General features: G+C 48.0%; 3 protein-coding genes and 1 long non-coding RNA gene across 5 annotated transcripts; 2 read left to right on the forward strand and 2 right to left on the reverse strand.

The window, feature by feature from the left end:
- Positions 1-1,535: 1,535 nt before the first annotated feature.
- GTPBP8 (GTP binding protein 8 (putative)) lies at positions 1,536-6,365 on the forward strand. 2 transcript variants are annotated; one of them, XM_066340942.1, is made up of 7 exons: positions 1,536-1,864; positions 2,155-2,253; positions 2,744-2,874; positions 3,219-3,318; positions 3,740-3,858; positions 4,297-4,420; positions 5,022-6,365. In XM_066340942.1, exons 1-6 carry the CDS (start codon positions 1,571-1,573, stop codon positions 4,379-4,381), a joined length of 828 nt encoding a protein of 275 aa, XP_066197039.1. In that variant the 5' UTR covers positions 1,536-1,570; the 3' UTR covers positions 4,382-4,420; positions 5,022-6,365. The 2 variants fall into 2 exon arrangements, with proteins under 2 accessions (XP_066197039.1, XP_066197040.1); XM_066340943.1 differs by having other exon boundaries at positions 5,025-6,365.
- A 269-nt stretch (positions 6,366-6,634) lies between these two features.
- Positions 6,635-7,637, reverse strand: LOC136375423 (uncharacterized). Its single transcript, XR_010746074.1, has 3 exons — positions 7,556-7,637; positions 7,327-7,432; positions 6,635-6,828 (listed from the first exon to the last, which is right to left on the reverse strand). It is a non-coding gene; the product is annotated as an uncharacterized lncRNA (long non-coding RNA).
- Positions 7,638-7,822: 185 nt separating this feature from the next.
- TAF13 (TATA-box binding protein associated factor 13) lies at positions 7,823-10,132 on the forward strand. Its single transcript, XM_066340963.1, has 4 exons — positions 7,823-7,908; positions 8,033-8,111; positions 8,563-8,660; positions 9,493-10,132. Exons 1-4 carry the CDS (start codon positions 7,882-7,884, stop codon positions 9,661-9,663), a joined length of 375 nt encoding a protein of 124 aa, XP_066197060.1. The 5' UTR covers positions 7,823-7,881; the 3' UTR covers positions 9,664-10,132.
- A 312-nt stretch (positions 10,133-10,444) lies between these two features.
- NEPRO (nucleolus and neural progenitor protein) lies at positions 10,445-16,208 on the reverse strand. The gene is made up of 9 exons (XM_066340946.1): positions 16,004-16,208; positions 15,722-15,876; positions 14,874-14,950; positions 14,636-14,767; positions 14,211-14,288; positions 13,024-13,385; positions 12,298-12,359; positions 11,590-11,840; positions 10,445-11,137 (listed from the first exon to the last, which is right to left on the reverse strand). The coding sequence occupies exons 1-9, from the start codon at positions 16,206-16,208 to the stop codon at positions 10,741-10,743; spliced, it is 1,719 nt and encodes a 572-aa protein (XP_066197043.1). The 3' UTR covers positions 10,445-10,740.
- Positions 16,209-16,914: the final 706 nt, after the last annotated feature.

Here is a 16,914-nt window from a genome sequence, read left to right on the forward strand (position 1 = left end):
TAGCCTCAAATCTATTCATTGCAATAATTAAACCATCCAGAATTACAGGGCTTTAAACAGAGAGCTGTGACTACAAAAGAAAAAGGGGTCTCTGCCTCAAAGACATAAATTTATTTCTATGGTTTTACAGCACTATGAACTGTAGTCATGAAGGAAAACAATGTAAAAAGCTTTATGTGTTTTTTGATAGGAAAACAGCACTCTGATATATATCAATTAAGTAGAAAACATGCAGGGATCTTCTTACTATAATGTGAACACAGGTGACAATGGTTATGTGGTTGGTTTGGGTTTATTTTATTCAAAATAGAACTGACCTCTACATAGTTCTCCTTGAAGAAATGGATTCCTTTTTCTGAAATTACTTAACTTTTTTACTTATCAGATGACTGCTTGAGAACTGGTGGCTGTACCCAGGAGGTGGATACAGGACAGAGCTGCTTTGCGCCACTCCCTGGCCAAACAAGGCATCAGCACACAGAGCCCTCAGCAACTCCACAGTGGGCTGGGCTTGGTCTGAGAACACACGGAAGACAGCGAGCTGAAGAGATGATACAAAACTGGGAGCAGCTGTTGACTCACTCGCTTGAAGGCAGAGGTCCTGTAGAGAGATCTCAATAAATTAAGGGCTGGGCAATCACCAACCATATGAAATTCAAAAGGGAAAGTGACAAATTCTGTACCTAGAATGGAGCAACACAGAATGTACAGACAGACTGAGGAATGAGATGTTGGAAAGCAATGCCATGGAAAGGGACCTGGGAAGGTTGATGGAAAGCTGAATCTGATCCAGCCGTGCCCTGGAGCCAGGAGGATCAGCCCTGTCCTGGGGGCATCAGGCACAGCATCACAGCCGGGCAGGGGAGGGGATTGTCCTGCTCTGCTCTGAGCTGGGGTGGCCTCACCTTGAATATTGTGTATAGTTTTGGTCACAACATAAGGATATAAATCTATTAGGGAGCGTCCAAAGTAGGGCAATGAGGATGGTGCAGGGCCTTGAGGGGAAGCTGCATGAGGAGGGGCTGAGGTCACTGGGTCTGTTCAGCCTGGAGGAGACTGAGGGAGACCTCACCGCAGTCTAGACTCCCCTCATGAGGGTGAGAGGAGGGGCGGGCACTGATCTCTTCTCTGTGGTCACTAGTGACAGGACTCAACCAAATGGCCTGAAGTTGTGTCAGGGGAGATTTAGACCGGATATTTGGAAAAGGTTCTTCAGCCAGAGGGTGGTGGGGCCCTGGAAAAGGCTCGCCAGAGAAGTGGTCACAGCACCAAGCCTGACAGAGCTCAGGCAGTTTGGACAACACTCTCAGGCACAGGGTGTGATTTGGGGATACTGCTGTGCAGGCCTAGGAGTTGGACTTGATACTGCTTGTGTTTTCCTTCCAACCCAGCACATTGTGTGATTCTGTGCAGAGCCGGGCCTGGGGACTGCACACAGCCCCGCGGATCGCTGCTGACGGCGGCCGCACAGGCCGCACCGCCCGGGGCCGGCTGAGGGCAGCCGCGGCACCGCCCCGTTGTCCCGCCCGCCGCCTTCCGGAGCCGGCGGGTGCCGCCTGCAGCCGCCGGGATGGTGCTGGCCCGGGCGGGAGGTGCCGCGGGCCGGGCCTCGCCGCCGCTGGCCGCCCTGTCCCAGGTGCTGCGGCTGGAGCGGAGCCGCCGCGCCGCCATCGTGTTCCCGCTGCAGAAGCTGGAGCGGTACCTGGCGCCCGGCGCGGACACGGCGCGGTTCCGCCTCTTCCAGCCCGGGCTGGCCGCGCTGCAGCGCGCCGAGGCGCTCTTCAGGTCCGACCGCGGGCACCCCATCGACTACGTGAGCTCGGCCGTGCGCATGGAGCATGCCCCGCCGCCCGCCCTGCCCGAGGTCAGGCCAGCTCTGCCCCCGCCCGGGCCGGCCTGAGCTGCGGGGTAAAGCGGTGCTGGAGGGGTTGTGCCGCTCTGTCAGAGCGCTGGGCAATATGTGGGGCACTTCCTGCTGCTTTTTAAAAAAATCGTTTATTTGTTGTTGATCCGCGGTGTGCAATCCTGACATGCCTGTGGAACAGGACACCGCTGTCCCCGGCCACTGGCAGCACGGGCTGGGAAATGACCAGGACTGGCTGCAGCGAGAGGTGGGCAGGTGTACATGTGCCCTCTCTGCCTTTCCCGCTGCAGGTGTGCTTCATCGGCCGAAGCAATGTGGGAAAATCATCTTTAATCCGGGCCTTGTTTTCACTGGCTCCAGAAGTGGAAGTCAGAGTGTCAAAAACGCCAGTGAGTGATATTTTTAACTTCCCTCCCTTTGGGTCTGTCTGTTAAACCACGACAGGGTGATAAGCTGGTAGCAGTCCAGAGGATAGGACTGGCTGAAAAGGGTGGGGGAAAACGAGCTCTGCAGTAGCCTGAAATAACAAAAAATGCCAGCTCTGGTGGCCATCCTCATGGCTGGCACTGGCCTTGCTGTAGCCCAGGAAGAGGCAGAAGGAGCCTAGCTCTTCAGCCAGATGAAGGACCTGCACAACCTGAGCAGCTGTGCTTTGAGAAGAACCAAGCTCATAGACCCATTAAGGTGTTTTAAGTCTGTTTTATGGATTAGAGCCATATAGGATTGATACACAGGTAGGAGACTGGGCAGTTCAAAACATTCTCGGGGGGCAGGGGTCTGGTATAGAGATGTTTTGCAGAGCATCTCCTGGTACACTGCTTAAAGCAGCTTTTTTTAAAACCACCGCTGTGCTTCATCTTGCCTAAATCCTCTCTTCAGGGCCACACTAAGAAGATGAATTTCTTCAAAGTAGGGAAGTACTTTACACTGGTGGATATGCCAGGATATGGCTATCGCGCCCCCCGGGACTTTGTTGAGATGGTGGAGGCCTATCTGCAGGAACGGCACAAGTAAGGGACCTACCTGTACCTCACAGCACAGGCAAAGCCAGACACCCCTGTACAGTGTCATGTAATGAGGGGAGAAAATGCAGAGGGGGAGCTCCTTCCATCCATTAGTCCTGACATCATTTCCCTGGGAGCTTCTGCAGTGTCACTCTTTCATGCTCAGACAGATCAAAACAGCAGGAAAGATTTAGGTGCCATTCTGTGCTGACCCTCAGTTTCCATGCATGGCTTTTCCTGACTCTTCCTATCCCCGGATCCCATGTTACTTGTTTTTGCTTATGAATTTGGAAGTAGTAGAGCAGGCATGAAATAATGGTGGCAATTATTGTTGCTTGTATTTCTGGCAGCTTGAAGAGGACCTTCTTATTAGTGGATGGTGTAGTTGGACTCCAGAAAGCAGATCACATCGCAGTAGAGATGCTGGAAGAGTTTGGGATTCCTTATCTGGTAGATAATGCTTGATTCTTGGGTTGGTTAAAAAGTACAGGTAATCTATGAAGATGTGTACCCTCCACCTGAGGTTATGGAAGTTGACCTGCCTAAGCAGTAATCCCACACTCTTTATTGTTAATAAAACAGGTTTAAAATGCGTTGATGGAGACAAGTGGGATTTAAGAGGGGTTTTTTTGTGTGGTTTATTAAATAGATACTTTTTTTATTTAGTGCTTAACTTGAAAAGGCCCACTCTAAGGAGTGCAGGCCATAGAAGTGTTTTGATGAACTGTGTTTGACTATTTTTCCCTCTAGATATGACCAGAGCTTTCAGCCTGCTTTGTAAGATGGTCTAGGACTCTTACAGATGTTCCAGGTTAACAGCAAAATAAGCTTACTTTCTTTTTTTTAATCCTCCCTTTCTGGATCCATGTAGATGGTGTTAACAAAAATTGACCGAGCTTCCAGGGGATTGTTGTTAAAGAACGTACTGGAGATTCAGGAGTTTGTAAAGGAGAACACTCAGGGGTGCTTTCCTCAGCTGTTCCTAGTCAGGTAAAGCTCCTCTCCACTGCTGCTGTTTACTTTCTGGTGATGAGTTCAGTAGGGCGAGACACTTAAAACAAGTCTGTCTGCTCTAGAGGCAGAACCTCTCTGTGCCCAGAGATAGAGAGTGGGCTGCTGATGGGGAAGTGTCCCTTCCCTTTTTCCCTCTTCTCTGCAAGTGAGTGAAATTTGTTTTCGAGGGTGCTTCTTCCTTTGGCCTTTCTTAAAGTGGGGCAGCAGTCCCTGTGCTGCATGGTAGCAGGCTTTGCCATTTTGGAGTTCTGGTAATAGTAAAGCTGTAACTGTTGGATTACATAGCCAAAGTGCAAGCTCTTCCCAAGGTGTACTGTGGGATGTGTGATTGAACACAGCCACTGGCTACTGGTCTTTATTACTCCAAAACACAGCAATATCTGGCACTGAACATCTCTGCCTCTGTTTCCACAGTTCTCTGGAGTTCTCAGGGGTTCACTTGCTCAGGTGTTTTGTAGCCCATGTTACTGGAAACCTGCCCACTGTAGAGGCCCGCTGAAAGCACCTGCTGGTCTGCTTGGCTCATCGGGAACAAAAGGTACCAAAACCAGAGTCTGGGGTTTTTGTTGTAGATTACCCAGGTTACTGTATGGTAATTTTGAATAAATCAGTATTTATAAAGCTCAATTTTTTTCTTTATTAAGTTCATCAGTTCAGGAAGTTTGCAGTGGGAATTAATTCAGGTTATTATATAAAACTGTTTCATAAAACCTACATGATTGTGCTAAGGAGGAAAAAAAGTAGGGAATCTCCATAGAGAAGGGAAGTTTTAATATAGTATTTCCTCTTCCTACACCGAAATGTTCAAAAATCTACTACTCCATGCCTAACTTCTGCTCTATGTAGGATACTGGAGACAGTCGAGTAATATCATTAATAAAGAGGCATTTAATCTAGGAAAGAAAAGCTACAGTTCTAACATAAAGCAAACTGTATTGCCTAGTTGAACTGAATGATACACAGAGGTTTACTTCTCCCAGCTGGGGTTAGGATTAGGATAGCAGGGGCCAAAAAACTACCTCCTGTGGAACCTACCTGCTCTAAGGCCATTCAGAGTGGAAATAGCCAACCTGTTGTCTGTGGTGTGTGTGACATCTTGTATATTTTACTTTTGTAACTCATCTGTGTTCTATGTTCAGTAGGTGCAGCAGGATAGCATGCCTCGCTTGCAGACATTGAGTTGTCCCTGTTCCACAGGGTGAAGGAAATAACACATCTTTCATGGGATCTGCTTTTCCATGAGTGTTGGCTTGAAACAGAGAGGAATAAAAGACTGACATCTAGAGGAGTCCTGTCCTGCACAGTGCCATGAGTCAGTGCTGCATCAACCTTCTGTTTTGAGATCCAGCATGAATTTCTGCAACTCCACTTGGAGGAACTGCCAGATCTGAGGCACACCATCCATGATCTGTATCAGCTCTACCCTGGCAGCTGAAGCACAACACTGATGGGTCCTGTAGTCTTCAGGGGAACTTGCATCCCACAGCAGCTGTGTCTGTCTAAGAGCACCTGAAACTGTCCAGTTACAAGACAGAGATGGACAAAAGGACAGCCATCAATAGCAGTGCTCACACAGGAGAACTTAGTCTGAAGCTATGAAGTGCTTGTGTCAAACTCTGGCACTCAATCTTTGTCATGTCTTAACGTGGCCAAATGTGGTTATGCAGTTGTCAAAGTTACTTGCATTAAGCATTTAAACCTCAAGAAAGGAAAGTTCTTTTCTAAACCGCTCTGATAGCGCAAAAGGACTAGAAATATCATTTTATTTCACTATGCAATTTCTTGTAAGACACTAGTCATGCAACAAGATCTATTTTCAGCATACATGTAAGAAGAAAATTTGAGGAATGCAGTAAATGTGGCTTCTGCATCTTAGTGATCAAACCTGTAATTCTGTTAGTATTTTACCTCTAATCCCAAAATGCTGCAGAGCAAACCAGCCAAAGGGATGCATGATCCTAGAAATGCAGTAGTAGCTATACAGATGGAACAAGTGAAAGTGAACACTTCAGGAAGGGGCTTTTCATAGTATCTTAAAACCAGGATCTTCCAGAAACATCCATCTTGTCAAGACTGTAATTTTCATGGCCTCAGCCTTGTCTGAAGAGCCTCTGAAAATAACCCTGAATACATAAAAAAGTGCAGTTCTGGTTTTAGTCCCTCTTCAGAACAAAACCCTTTACAGTGCTAGGAAGTCTTTCACTAACACTTAAATACATTAAATATGTCCAGTTAATCCATTTGTATAAACAAACCGGATGTGTGTGCATGCAACATTAGGTACCATCTTCTCCAGAAGAACCAGCTTTGCCTCTGGACACATCTTGGTTTTATTCAGTAGTGCTTCAAATACTGGAATAACTTCTACATTTTGCTCAGCCATTTATTTGCAGGAGGAAACCCTACAGTTTGATTCTTGAGTGTGACAGTGCCCCTGTGACAAAAGAGTAAATAAAATCAAGTCCTCTTCCTAAACAGTAAAATTTATATTTAAGTGCCTTCCTGGGAACAGGCTTTGAGTAAACAGGTGTCTTGACACACTACTGGACTTTTTTTTGCCAGGTTCTTAAGGAAACAGCTGAAATGCAGAGTGAGGAGCTGCACTTTCTCAGGCCAGGGACACAAAAGATCTCCTTTTCTTTCCCCCTCATTGATGAGTGGTGGGTCGGCCTGGCAGCATACTGATACAGTAGAGCTCATTTCAGTTTTAAATTCGAATGTTTTTATTTGTTTGAAGTGCATAAGCTTCACTTAAGGCTCCTGTCATTACCTGGTGGAGCTTTGCCTCTTCTACAGCTGTTATTTACAGAAATGATGTTGAATATTATCTTCCATTGAAATGGATTTCACCTTGTGCATCTTCCCTGGTTTTTCAGCAGTACTTTCTCCATTTTCCTCCTCTTCTCTGTCTTGGGTCTGGTCTGTTCTGTCGCCATAACCTTGATGCTAAAAAGGCAGTGTTTTTGCAACAGTGTCCAAAATTAGAACATTGCAGTCTGGACAGCTGCACTAGTAGATCATTAAAAATTGGATGAATAATTGAACTCAGGGCATAAAAGCCAGTGGGTCATACTCCAGTTGCATGGCAGTTACAAGTGGAACACAGCAAGGATTCATTCTGGAATGCGGCCAGTGTACCACCTTTGTAAGTACTCTGGAAGAGGTGCTTTGCTATCAGATGTGCCTAGGGCACCAAATGGGGGAAGAGAGGACATGCTCAAGGGCAGGGCTGGAGGAAGGGGGCTGACAACACTGTCCGAAATACAACAGGACTGGAGCACCTCCCCTACAGAGAAGCTGAGCGAGCCGGGGCTGTGCAGAAGGCAGAAACCTCACAGCAACCTTCCATTTTGGAAAGTGGCTATGGAGAAGCCAGAGAGGGCCTCATCAGGAGCTGTAGGGATAGGACAAGGGGGGATGGGTACAAACTGAAAGGGGATTTACCTTGGGCATCCCGCTCTAGTGGGAGGCGTCCGTGTCCATGGCAGGTGGGGCTGGGATTAGATGATCTTTAAGGGCCATTATTCCAACTCCTTTACGTGCTATGATTCTGTGGACATGGTCAGGTGTGCCCCTGCCAACCGAACAAACCGATTGTGGCACGACACCCTTTCCGACCTCGCGGCTGACCCTCTTCCGAGCAGGGGGGTTAACAGACACCTCCCGAGCTCACCGTCAAACCAGGCTATTCCCCATCTGGCAATCCTACGATGAGTGCCATAACCAGCTTTGGGGAGGGTCAGCACGCCACAGCAACAAGGCGGCGCCCTCCGCACGGGCGGGGCCGGCAGCAGCGGGGCGGGGCCGCGGGGCTGAGGGGCGGGGCCGCGGGGCGGGGCCGGCAGCAGCAGGGCGAGGCCGCGGGGCTGAGGGGCGGGGCCGCGGGGCGGGGCCGGCAGCAGCGGGGCGGGGCCGCGGGGCTGAGGGGCGGGGCCGCGGGGCGGGGCTGAGGGGCGGGGCCGCGGGGCGGCGGAAGCTGTTCCGGGGCGCCGGGCAGGCATGGCGGATGAGGAGGAGGATGCGCCGGTGAGTGGCGGAGGGGCTGCCCTTCCCGGGGATCCGCAGCCCCGCCGCGGGCCGGGCCGCGGCGGGAAGGGGCCGGGGCCAGACGGGCGCTGACCGCGGCCTCCCCTCCGCTGTGCCTGTGTAGTTCGAAGAGGACGCGGAGGACGCCGGTGGAAGCCTGGACGGCGGGCAGGGCAGGAGGAAGAGGCTGTTCTCCAAAGAGCGTAAGTCTGGCCAGGTCACTCAGCTGAAACCCCGGACAGCTATGGGGTCCCAAAACTCACTTCTCCTTAGCGAAACTGTGTCTTTCATTACGTGCCGTGGCTGCAGCTGCTGAAATCTGCTATACAGACCCCCCTCAAAAATACTGCTAGTGCACCTCTGAACCTAGCTGTGCCCGAAGTCAGCTGCGCTGTCACTCTGAAGTGCTTTGCAGCCTAAATGAATATTCTGAGAGCCCGTCCTCAGACATGCTTTTCTGTATGTACAGCTCCTGTCCCTACAGGGCTATTGTTGGCTTCTGTTTATTTCCTGTATGTTTCCTCAAAATTTGTTCTGCCTGACAGACGAGAGTGCTGTCCTGGTGCAGGAATGTGCAGGCTGGTGAGCTCTAACTAGATGTGTGCCGCACTGAATGGATGAAAGAAGCCTCACGCTGAGTGTTTCTTTGTGCAGTAAGGTGCATGATGTATGGATTTGGGGACGACCAGAACCCTTACACAGAATCAGTGGACATTCTTGAGGACCTGGTAATAGAGTTTATCACTGAAATGGTAAGTCAGCTCTAGATGGCTTGGTCAAAACATCCTCCCCAGAACTTCAGCTTTCTGAAGGCTAATACCTCTGACTCAAATACTGCATTATCCCAGGACCCAAACTCATGGCATTAGCAGGAGAAACATAAACTTGGAATTTTTTTTTCCCAAGATAAAAGCAAAATTTATGCATCTTGCTCCATGTGGATTTTGTCTTTAAGTAGCAGTGAGATTGGTATTGTAGCAGGGGAAATAGCCACCCGACTTTGGGGTTCACTGCAGCATCACTGTATGTGCAGTTGACAGAAGGCTCAGATTTGAAAGTCTGTCAACTTTTTGTTTGCCCGGTGTCTGTACATGGATGGGAACTTAGCTCTGCCCTACAAAAAGAAATGCATTCTTGGGCCTGAAGCCATTTCTCTTCCTGACCTGGATACTGTTTCTAAGTATACAAATATTCCCCTTTCTTTTGAAAGGTTGGTCTTCCCTATCCTCATCAAAATACTCTACACTGTCCTCTGATATGGTTACCTCACACTGCTTCCAAGCTGTGCCTAATCTTCAGCCATTCTGCAGGCTGGGTGTCCTGTGTGTAATCTGGCCTTAGTTTTGATGCTGTTATGTGATGTGTATATAGTGGTTGTGTTCAGGGTGTAAGTGACAGGCAGCTGGGGACAGCAGAGTACGTCCATGGTTTACTGGGAAGTTCTCTGTGACTACCATGGTGATGCCCAGAACCTGCAATTGCTTGCTTTTTTATTATAAAATGACAGGAAATAAAATGGAATTGAGAGCTTAGAAAACCACCATGGCAAAGAAATGCTGCTGACTCTTTCTTCCTCTCTAACAGACACACAAGGCCATGTCCATCGGGCGGCAGGGTCGGGTACAGGTTGAGGACATTGTCTTTCTCATACGCAAGGACCCCCGGAAGTTTGCCAGAGTTAAAGACCTCCTAACTATGAATGAAGAACTGAAACGAGCCAGAAAGGCTTTTGATGAAGCAAACTATGGGTCTTGATTCTATACACAAGCTGCACTGGGGCATTATTTGGGCACCTACTGCCCAGTAAGAAGAAAGGTCATGCATGTTTTCTAGAAGGGTTTTTCAGGATGGAGGTCACTGCTGGGATGTCTGCCCCCACTCCCAGCCTTTGCTGAGAAATATTCAAGCAGCAGAAACATTACCTGTTTGTATGTGGTATACTTAGGTATTTTTGTACCATTTGATGAAATGAAAAAGAGCTCTAAAAACTCCTGCAATGGTAGGAGTCTCTTTCAAGTAGGTCTGTGTTGAATCAGATGACTTGAGGGCTGATGATTCATGATTCTCTAAAATTGTTTCAGTTGTCACTGGGTGTTCTTTTGACAGGAAACCTTGAAAATGGATCCTGGTTATCTGTATTAAAACCTTAAGCCCAAACGACTATCAAAGTTGTGGTTTTTGCTCTGTATATGCTTTTTGAATAAAACAGAAGTCTGTGCCCGCATTTTGTTAACTGAATGTACACTGATCAGTTCATACAAGGTGGGTAATTCAGGGTTACTGTTGCAGGCCAAACTGTGCTTTTCCCTACTCCTGGAACAACTCAGGGGAGGTAGGATCAGTTAACTCCTCATTTCAGGACAAGCATAACAAATGCTGAAACAGCAATGATATTGCCCATCAAGGCTGTCCCTTCTACAAGCAGCCCAGAAGGAAGGGTGTAAGGCTTGGAAAGGTGATGACAAGTTTTTTGTCCAGAGCAGCAGTGAGTGATCAGCTGCAGCTTTCCTGCCATGGATGGGAACTATTTGCACTGTGGATTTTTAACAGCAGCATTTAATATGTAGTCAGGCAATAGAGAGGGGACAAAGTTACTGTTCCTGGACAAGGGTAGGTAAAAGGATGGAGACTATTCAATTATTTAGAATACCCTTGAAAATATAAATATCAGCCATTTAAAAAAAGCTGTTTTAGAAAAACATAATAAAATGGTTGTTATTCTTTTAACAGAATTCAGGATGTGAGTTACTGAGACACCTTTAGGGTTCTGAGGGGTTTACTTGAAACAAAAATCTAGAATGACTTCACCCCTTTCCTCTTTCAAGTCCAGTGTCAGACACCTAATGTTGCAAAAATAGAATCAATATCTGTATTCTCAGCAACTTCTTTCCACACAGGGCCAGGGCTTCCTTCCAGCAGCATCCGCTTAAGGGTCCCTGTTGTGCTTAGTCTGACATGTCCTGTATCCATGCTGCGCTGTTCTTTCTGACCCAGAGACCCATCCTGGTAAGCTGGGAGGATAGGTGATGAGCTGTTCTCACAGAGCCCAAAAGGCTCAGGAGGCTTTTGCCCAGCAGTCTTTAGAGCTGTTTTCCAGAGTGCAGATGATCTGATCCTCCTTCGGCAGACGCGTGCCTTGAGGTGCTGCCTCGGCCAGCGCGTGTGTTGTGACCCATACAGGAGGTATTTACAGACAGATGTTCTCACACAGCGCAGCTTCCTCTTCAGGCTGAAGGGGAGCAAAGTGCACAAAACAGAACCTCATCAGCTACTGAAGTGTTACTTCATTTGGAGTTTGGAGAGATTGTTATTACCCATCTCTATCTTCCTTATCATACCAATGAAGCAGAACAGCACCTTGTACAATAGTAGCCAAGGCAGTCTGAATAAAGATAACTCTTGCCTAATACAGCTGTTACGATAAAACATGTAGATTATTTAAGTTGCATTTTCATCTTCCCTCCTAGGTATTGTACATTTGTTAGCCTCTTAAATCCTTTTCAAATCACAAGTGATGGAAGCTTAACAGAATGCCTGTGGTCAGAGTACCCAGTAACCTGAACCAGTGATCCTGAGTTTTAAAAGAATGGCTTAGACCACTGTGTTTCACTATATATAGTAAAATATATCATACTAAAATACAGTATTAGACTCAGAAATCCCACACCCATGCAAAACTACCTGCATCCTTGAGCCTCCACATGGTGTAACCGGTTGCTTTTCAACAACTTGTTACGCAGAAAATAAGCTTCTGATTTGAATTTGTTGGTTTTGCACCACAGGATAGCTTTTCTGAGTGCCTCTGACAGCTCCCCAAAGGATGCAGCCTTTTGGACCATCTGTACAACAGATCCAGTGTGCTGTGATTTTGTTATCTGAGACAAAAGTGGTGATGACTCTGCTTTAAAAGGTGTTGATGCAATGCTTAGACCCTGAAACAAACAATAACAGAAAGTGTTTTAAAAAGATGATGTGTCAGATCCTTTCTGCTGGAAAGGAACAGAACACAGGGATTTTTGCAAGAACACTTCTTATTTTCTAAGGAGAAAAGGGAAAAGCAGTCTTGTTTTGTGAAATACAAGAAAAAGAGGCAGATATTTAGAATTTGTATTCCTGTCTGCTACTGACTTGCTCTCTGGTCCTTTACTTGACAAACCAACAAATGCCCAAATTCCTAGGCAGAAGTAAGTAGTGATTGATTTTCTGTGCAAAGCTTCCACGCTAGCCTGAGCTCTTAGACAAGCAAAAATAAGGCAGGGAAAGGGGATGTTTTCAATCAGGGATATCGTGTTGGAAGTGTTAGTGTCTTTAAAATAATAAATAAAAAAACCTATTGTGTAAAAAAAATCCAAACCACCAATCTAAGATGTAAAACAATAGCATACAAACCTCCTGTGTCGGATGTCTGGCTGGTCTAAGCAAGCTCTTCACATCAAACCCTGAGTGATTCTCTACAGAGAGAGAGGAGAATTCCCATTACAACACTGACATTAGTTTTGTGTCTTTGCAGAGAGATGCCACAGAGCTCTCTGCAGGCTCACACCTGTACTCAGCATTTCCAGGCAAACTCAAGGGGACTACACTCATTGTGCCTTGCAGCTGGCAAGGAATGAAGAGCATGCAGAGGTTTATAGATGGCTGCAAAGGAGAACTTAATGGGTAAAAGCTTCACACGAACATGTGGATAGCTGCAGTCACTGGCCATAGCCCTGACTGCAGAGGAAGATTTGGGCACAGTTCAGAACCAGCAAACACAGGATACTTGTATCCTGTACCTACAGCCTTACCTACTCTTGTATGGACTGCAGACAGTGCCCATAGCTTCTTAGCTATGCAAAAGCAGGAAAGTACAAATAACTATTTTCAGGACCTGTATACTGCTCTCATTACCTGCTTCTCTCCAGATTGTATCCCGTTTAAAAGAAACCTCCCTCAAAATCATGATACTGACATTATCCACAGCTTTATAAAGGCAAGGGCACATGCAGCATTCTCTTCTTCTAAGGACAGGACAAGAAGCACACTGTGGGTAGTAGAAATGCTTGGTGCTGTTGGACAGAAGTTGCAGTCAGTCTCTGAGATGTCAGAAACCATTACAGTGGCAGAAGGCTTTACCTCTCCTGGCTGTGGGCACCACTACTGTCTCCCCGATGTCCATGGCACACGAGATGCTACGGGTTTTCACGGCACTTGTACAGGTCTCGGATTTTTTCTTTTTCCCAACCTTTGATACTGCCTCTGGCACTGGTGAGAAGAGCTTCTTCATCCAGCTGGTAGATTTTTTTGTTGTAAGCATTAGAGCCTTTTGCTTCTTTGCCTCTGAAGATATGTTAACTCCAAGGAAGTCACTGATATCAGAAGGGAAGGTAAACCCCTTGATATAAGGGGTCTGTTGGATCTCAGATACCAGATGAAGCATTGTCGACAAGGCACCGTACAAGGATGTGAGGGTCTGCAATACACACCTGTACTGAATCCTGAAGACAGAAGACAAAAAGGAATGGAGTCTCCTACAGCAAAACACAATCACCGAACAACTACCTTCGGCTCAGCTGCCTTTTCCCTGTTTCCCCTCAGTACAAATTAACCTTTTTACACTCCCATCACCCTGCTTTCCTGAAGTGTGAGCTTTAGGGAACTCTTCCAGCTCAGAATGCAGGAGTGACTTAACTGGTAAATTCCTGATTGGGAGCCCCTCTGTTTCTGTAGAGTTTTGCTGACTGCCACACTTGGGACCTGTCAGGTTCTTGGGTCACGTCCAAGGTGCCATGTGCTTCCCACAAAAGCACCCTGCACCAACTCAGACCTGATGCCATACAATTGCCTCCTGTATGTTTTCTGGAGTTACAAGATTTCTTGTGCCAAATAAAGTTGTTCTAACAATGTTGTTCCTCCTTCAGCTACAGACAGCAGTTATTCTCCCAGACCCAGAGAGACCAGAACACCAATTTCCCTGGAAAACTCAGCAGTATAACAGAACATGTTTATCACAACCTTTCCATTTCAGCATGCACAGAGTACCAGGTGTTTGTGGTAGACTGACACTAGCGCTGATTTCATTAGAACTCCATACAGTTTGCTAAGATCCAAGAACAAAGCGTTCCATAAGAGCGCCTAAGAATTCTCTCCACTTGTACAACTCTGCAAGTGCTAGAATCAAGTCCAAAGGCATGGAGGGACCCTCCCTTCTCCTACTCCCAACTGAATAAAACCTCCTTAGCAGCAAGGCCTAATTACAAGCCCTTCTCCCTGACAGGCACATCAAACAGACACAAACAAGACAGACTTTTGAACACACAAACCAGAGCCGGCTCAGGAGCCCCGAAGCCAGAGTATTCAGGAGTATGAATTCCTTGGAGCAGAGGTGTTTAACGGACAAGCTGAAGATTACAGCAGTTAAGGTTAAAAAAATAAACAGCATGTAATGAGACTTGCTGAACACACCAACTAGAGGCAATTCATAAGGTGATATCCTGGAGTAATCTGGGAGATGAATATTCAAACTTCAGATTGCTCAAGGCCAGAACAGCTGCCAGCCAAACAGCCTGAGGTTCCTACATAATAACTAGAAAAGATGGTGTTTGGCTACCAAAGAAACTTCAAGTTGCACATATGAATCACACAGCTGAGTCCATCAGCAGTACAGGGCCTACATGAGACCTAGTTTTGGTCTCATGAGGTGCTACTGGTGAAGTCTAAGAATGTTTTTGTGATGAAAAAAGGATACAGAAAAGCTTTACAGCAACAATCCAGCAGACGTAGTATGAGCTTGCAGCCTCCCAATACCTTCAAAGCCACTGTTTCCAGCACAGGCTGGCTGGGAACCAGGCACTCTGCATGGGCTTTGGATGCATTTTTCCTGTGTTGATAAGGGATGAAGAGTTGGTTATGATCTAGTATCCTCTTCCTGTAGCTCTGCAGATTGAGTTAATGCATAGTACAAGATATGGGATCACGACACTTACTTGGGCATCAGTTCTACCAGAGTTTCCAGGCAGCCCACCAAATTCATCTTCCACAGGCGCTTCAAACATTGTTCTACCTAGGAGAAAAGAAAACTCCTTTGACTGGTATTTTCAGAGACTGAGTGCCCTGATGCAAGAACTGCCACTATATTAAATGACACCTTCTCTTTATCAGTTTAACAGCCCACACTGCAGGTTTGTGTGATGGGATGTTCTAGGACATTTCTGTATCTGCACTATGATGAAAAACATCCCTTCATCACTCTACTGTAAATACAGAATCAAGTGAAGGACTGGAGTAGGCCATGCTTAATTGGCTGCATGATTTTCCTGCTGTATAAAAAGGCTTTTACTACGGAATTTCAAGAAAGAAAACACCTAAATCAAGAAGGTAAAGACTATTCCTGCTCCATTTCAAAACGATTATTTGAAGATGCTGACAACCCCTTTCATGGAAAACTGGAAAGGTGTTCACTTTTCATCTTAAAACAGAAAGTATCTAATAAGTAGGATAGGGTTATTATTCCTCCCCACCATTATTAAAATTAGTTGAGAATGATGTCTCCCTCTAATACTAATGTATTCAAAGGCATCGAATTGTACCTTATTTAGGTCTCACCCTGGGTATCAGAGACAAGGGCTGGAAAACGGATATTCCATTTGCTGCACAGGACCAAGAAACCCACCGGACTCAGCCGTGATAGAACAAAAATGCAGCTGCTCCCAAACTTTTTCTGCACGATGCTCTGGGCGCCAAGTGCTATCCAAAGGCTTTTCGGGGAGTGGTGACTGGGGGCCGGGAGTACCCACTGCCGGGTCCCAGCCGCCCAGGTGTGGCTGGTGCTCACCTGCTGCATGGCCAGGTAGGGCCGGTGCCGGAGCAGCTTGCTGTGGTACACGTAGAGCACGGAGCGCAGGACGCGTCCCTCGGCGGCCAGGCCCGGCCCCGACAGCCGCTTCCCGGCGATGTCGCACCGCCGCCGCAGCACCGACAGACACCTCACTGCGGGCGAGACCCGGGCACCGCCTCAGCGCCGGGCACCCCTCAGCGCCCACCGACCGACCACCCACCGCAAACACCCGCGAGAGGCTCCAAACACCCCCCACCCCCCTCGGCACCGCGCCGGGACCTGCGGGGTGCTGGGCCGCCAGCGGCACCGCGGCGCTGTTCGTGGGCCAGGGCACGTCCAGCCGGTTCCAGGGCCCGTCCCGCCCGTCGCACGCCGCCCTGGGAGCCGCCATCTTCCCGCCGCGCACGGCCGGCCCCGGCGTGGGCCGCACCATCCGCGGGGAGAGCCGCGGGCCGGACCAAGTCACCCCGCGGGGGTGCGTCATGGTCCCAAATGCCGTAAGCGAAAAGGGAAACAACTATAAATTAGGAGGATTAGTCACACTTTTTAAACCTCGCAGTTCTCCATTGTGTGCCTCGGGAGCTGTGGCCGTTGGGAGGCAGCGCAGTAGCAGCTGAGCTGTTCCGTGAGGCGGTGCAGGCGTGTTCCTGGGGCTGTGCCCTGCCATGTCACACACAGCCCTCAAAGGGCTGAAAAAGCTGCGTGATTGGCTTCGCATCATGAGCAATTCATATCCGGAGTAGAGGATATAGTCTTAAGATGCACCAGGGAAGGTTCAGGGTGGACAACATGAAGAATTTCTTCACAGAAAGGGTGCTCAGACACTGGAATAGACTGCCCAGGGAGGGATGGAGTCACCGTCCTTGCGAGTGCTTAAGGAAGGAGCGGACGTGGCACTCAGTGCCAGGGTGTAGCTGACGCTGGTGTTCGGTCACAGGTTGGATTCAAGGATCTCAGAGGTCTTTTCCCACCCACCTGATCCTGGGATTCCGGGATATCGGCGTTCTGAGCAAGGGAGAGCCTTGCTGTGCACTCCCCAGTGGGTACCCCCACCTGGCCATCCCCACCGCTCCATGCTCACAGCCCGCCGCTGCTGGAATTGGCCATGGCAGGAGGCCTCTGCACGTGCCCCATGGAGTTGATCGATGTCATTTATTAGCGTTGTTAGAATAGTTTCCCATCAAAATGAT

The sequence above is a fragment of the Sylvia atricapilla genome, chromosome 2 (assembly GCF_009819655.1).
Source record: "Sylvia atricapilla isolate bSylAtr1 chromosome 2, bSylAtr1.pri, whole genome shotgun sequence".
Classification (NCBI taxonomy): domain Eukaryota; kingdom Metazoa; phylum Chordata; class Aves; order Passeriformes; family Sylviidae; genus Sylvia; species Sylvia atricapilla.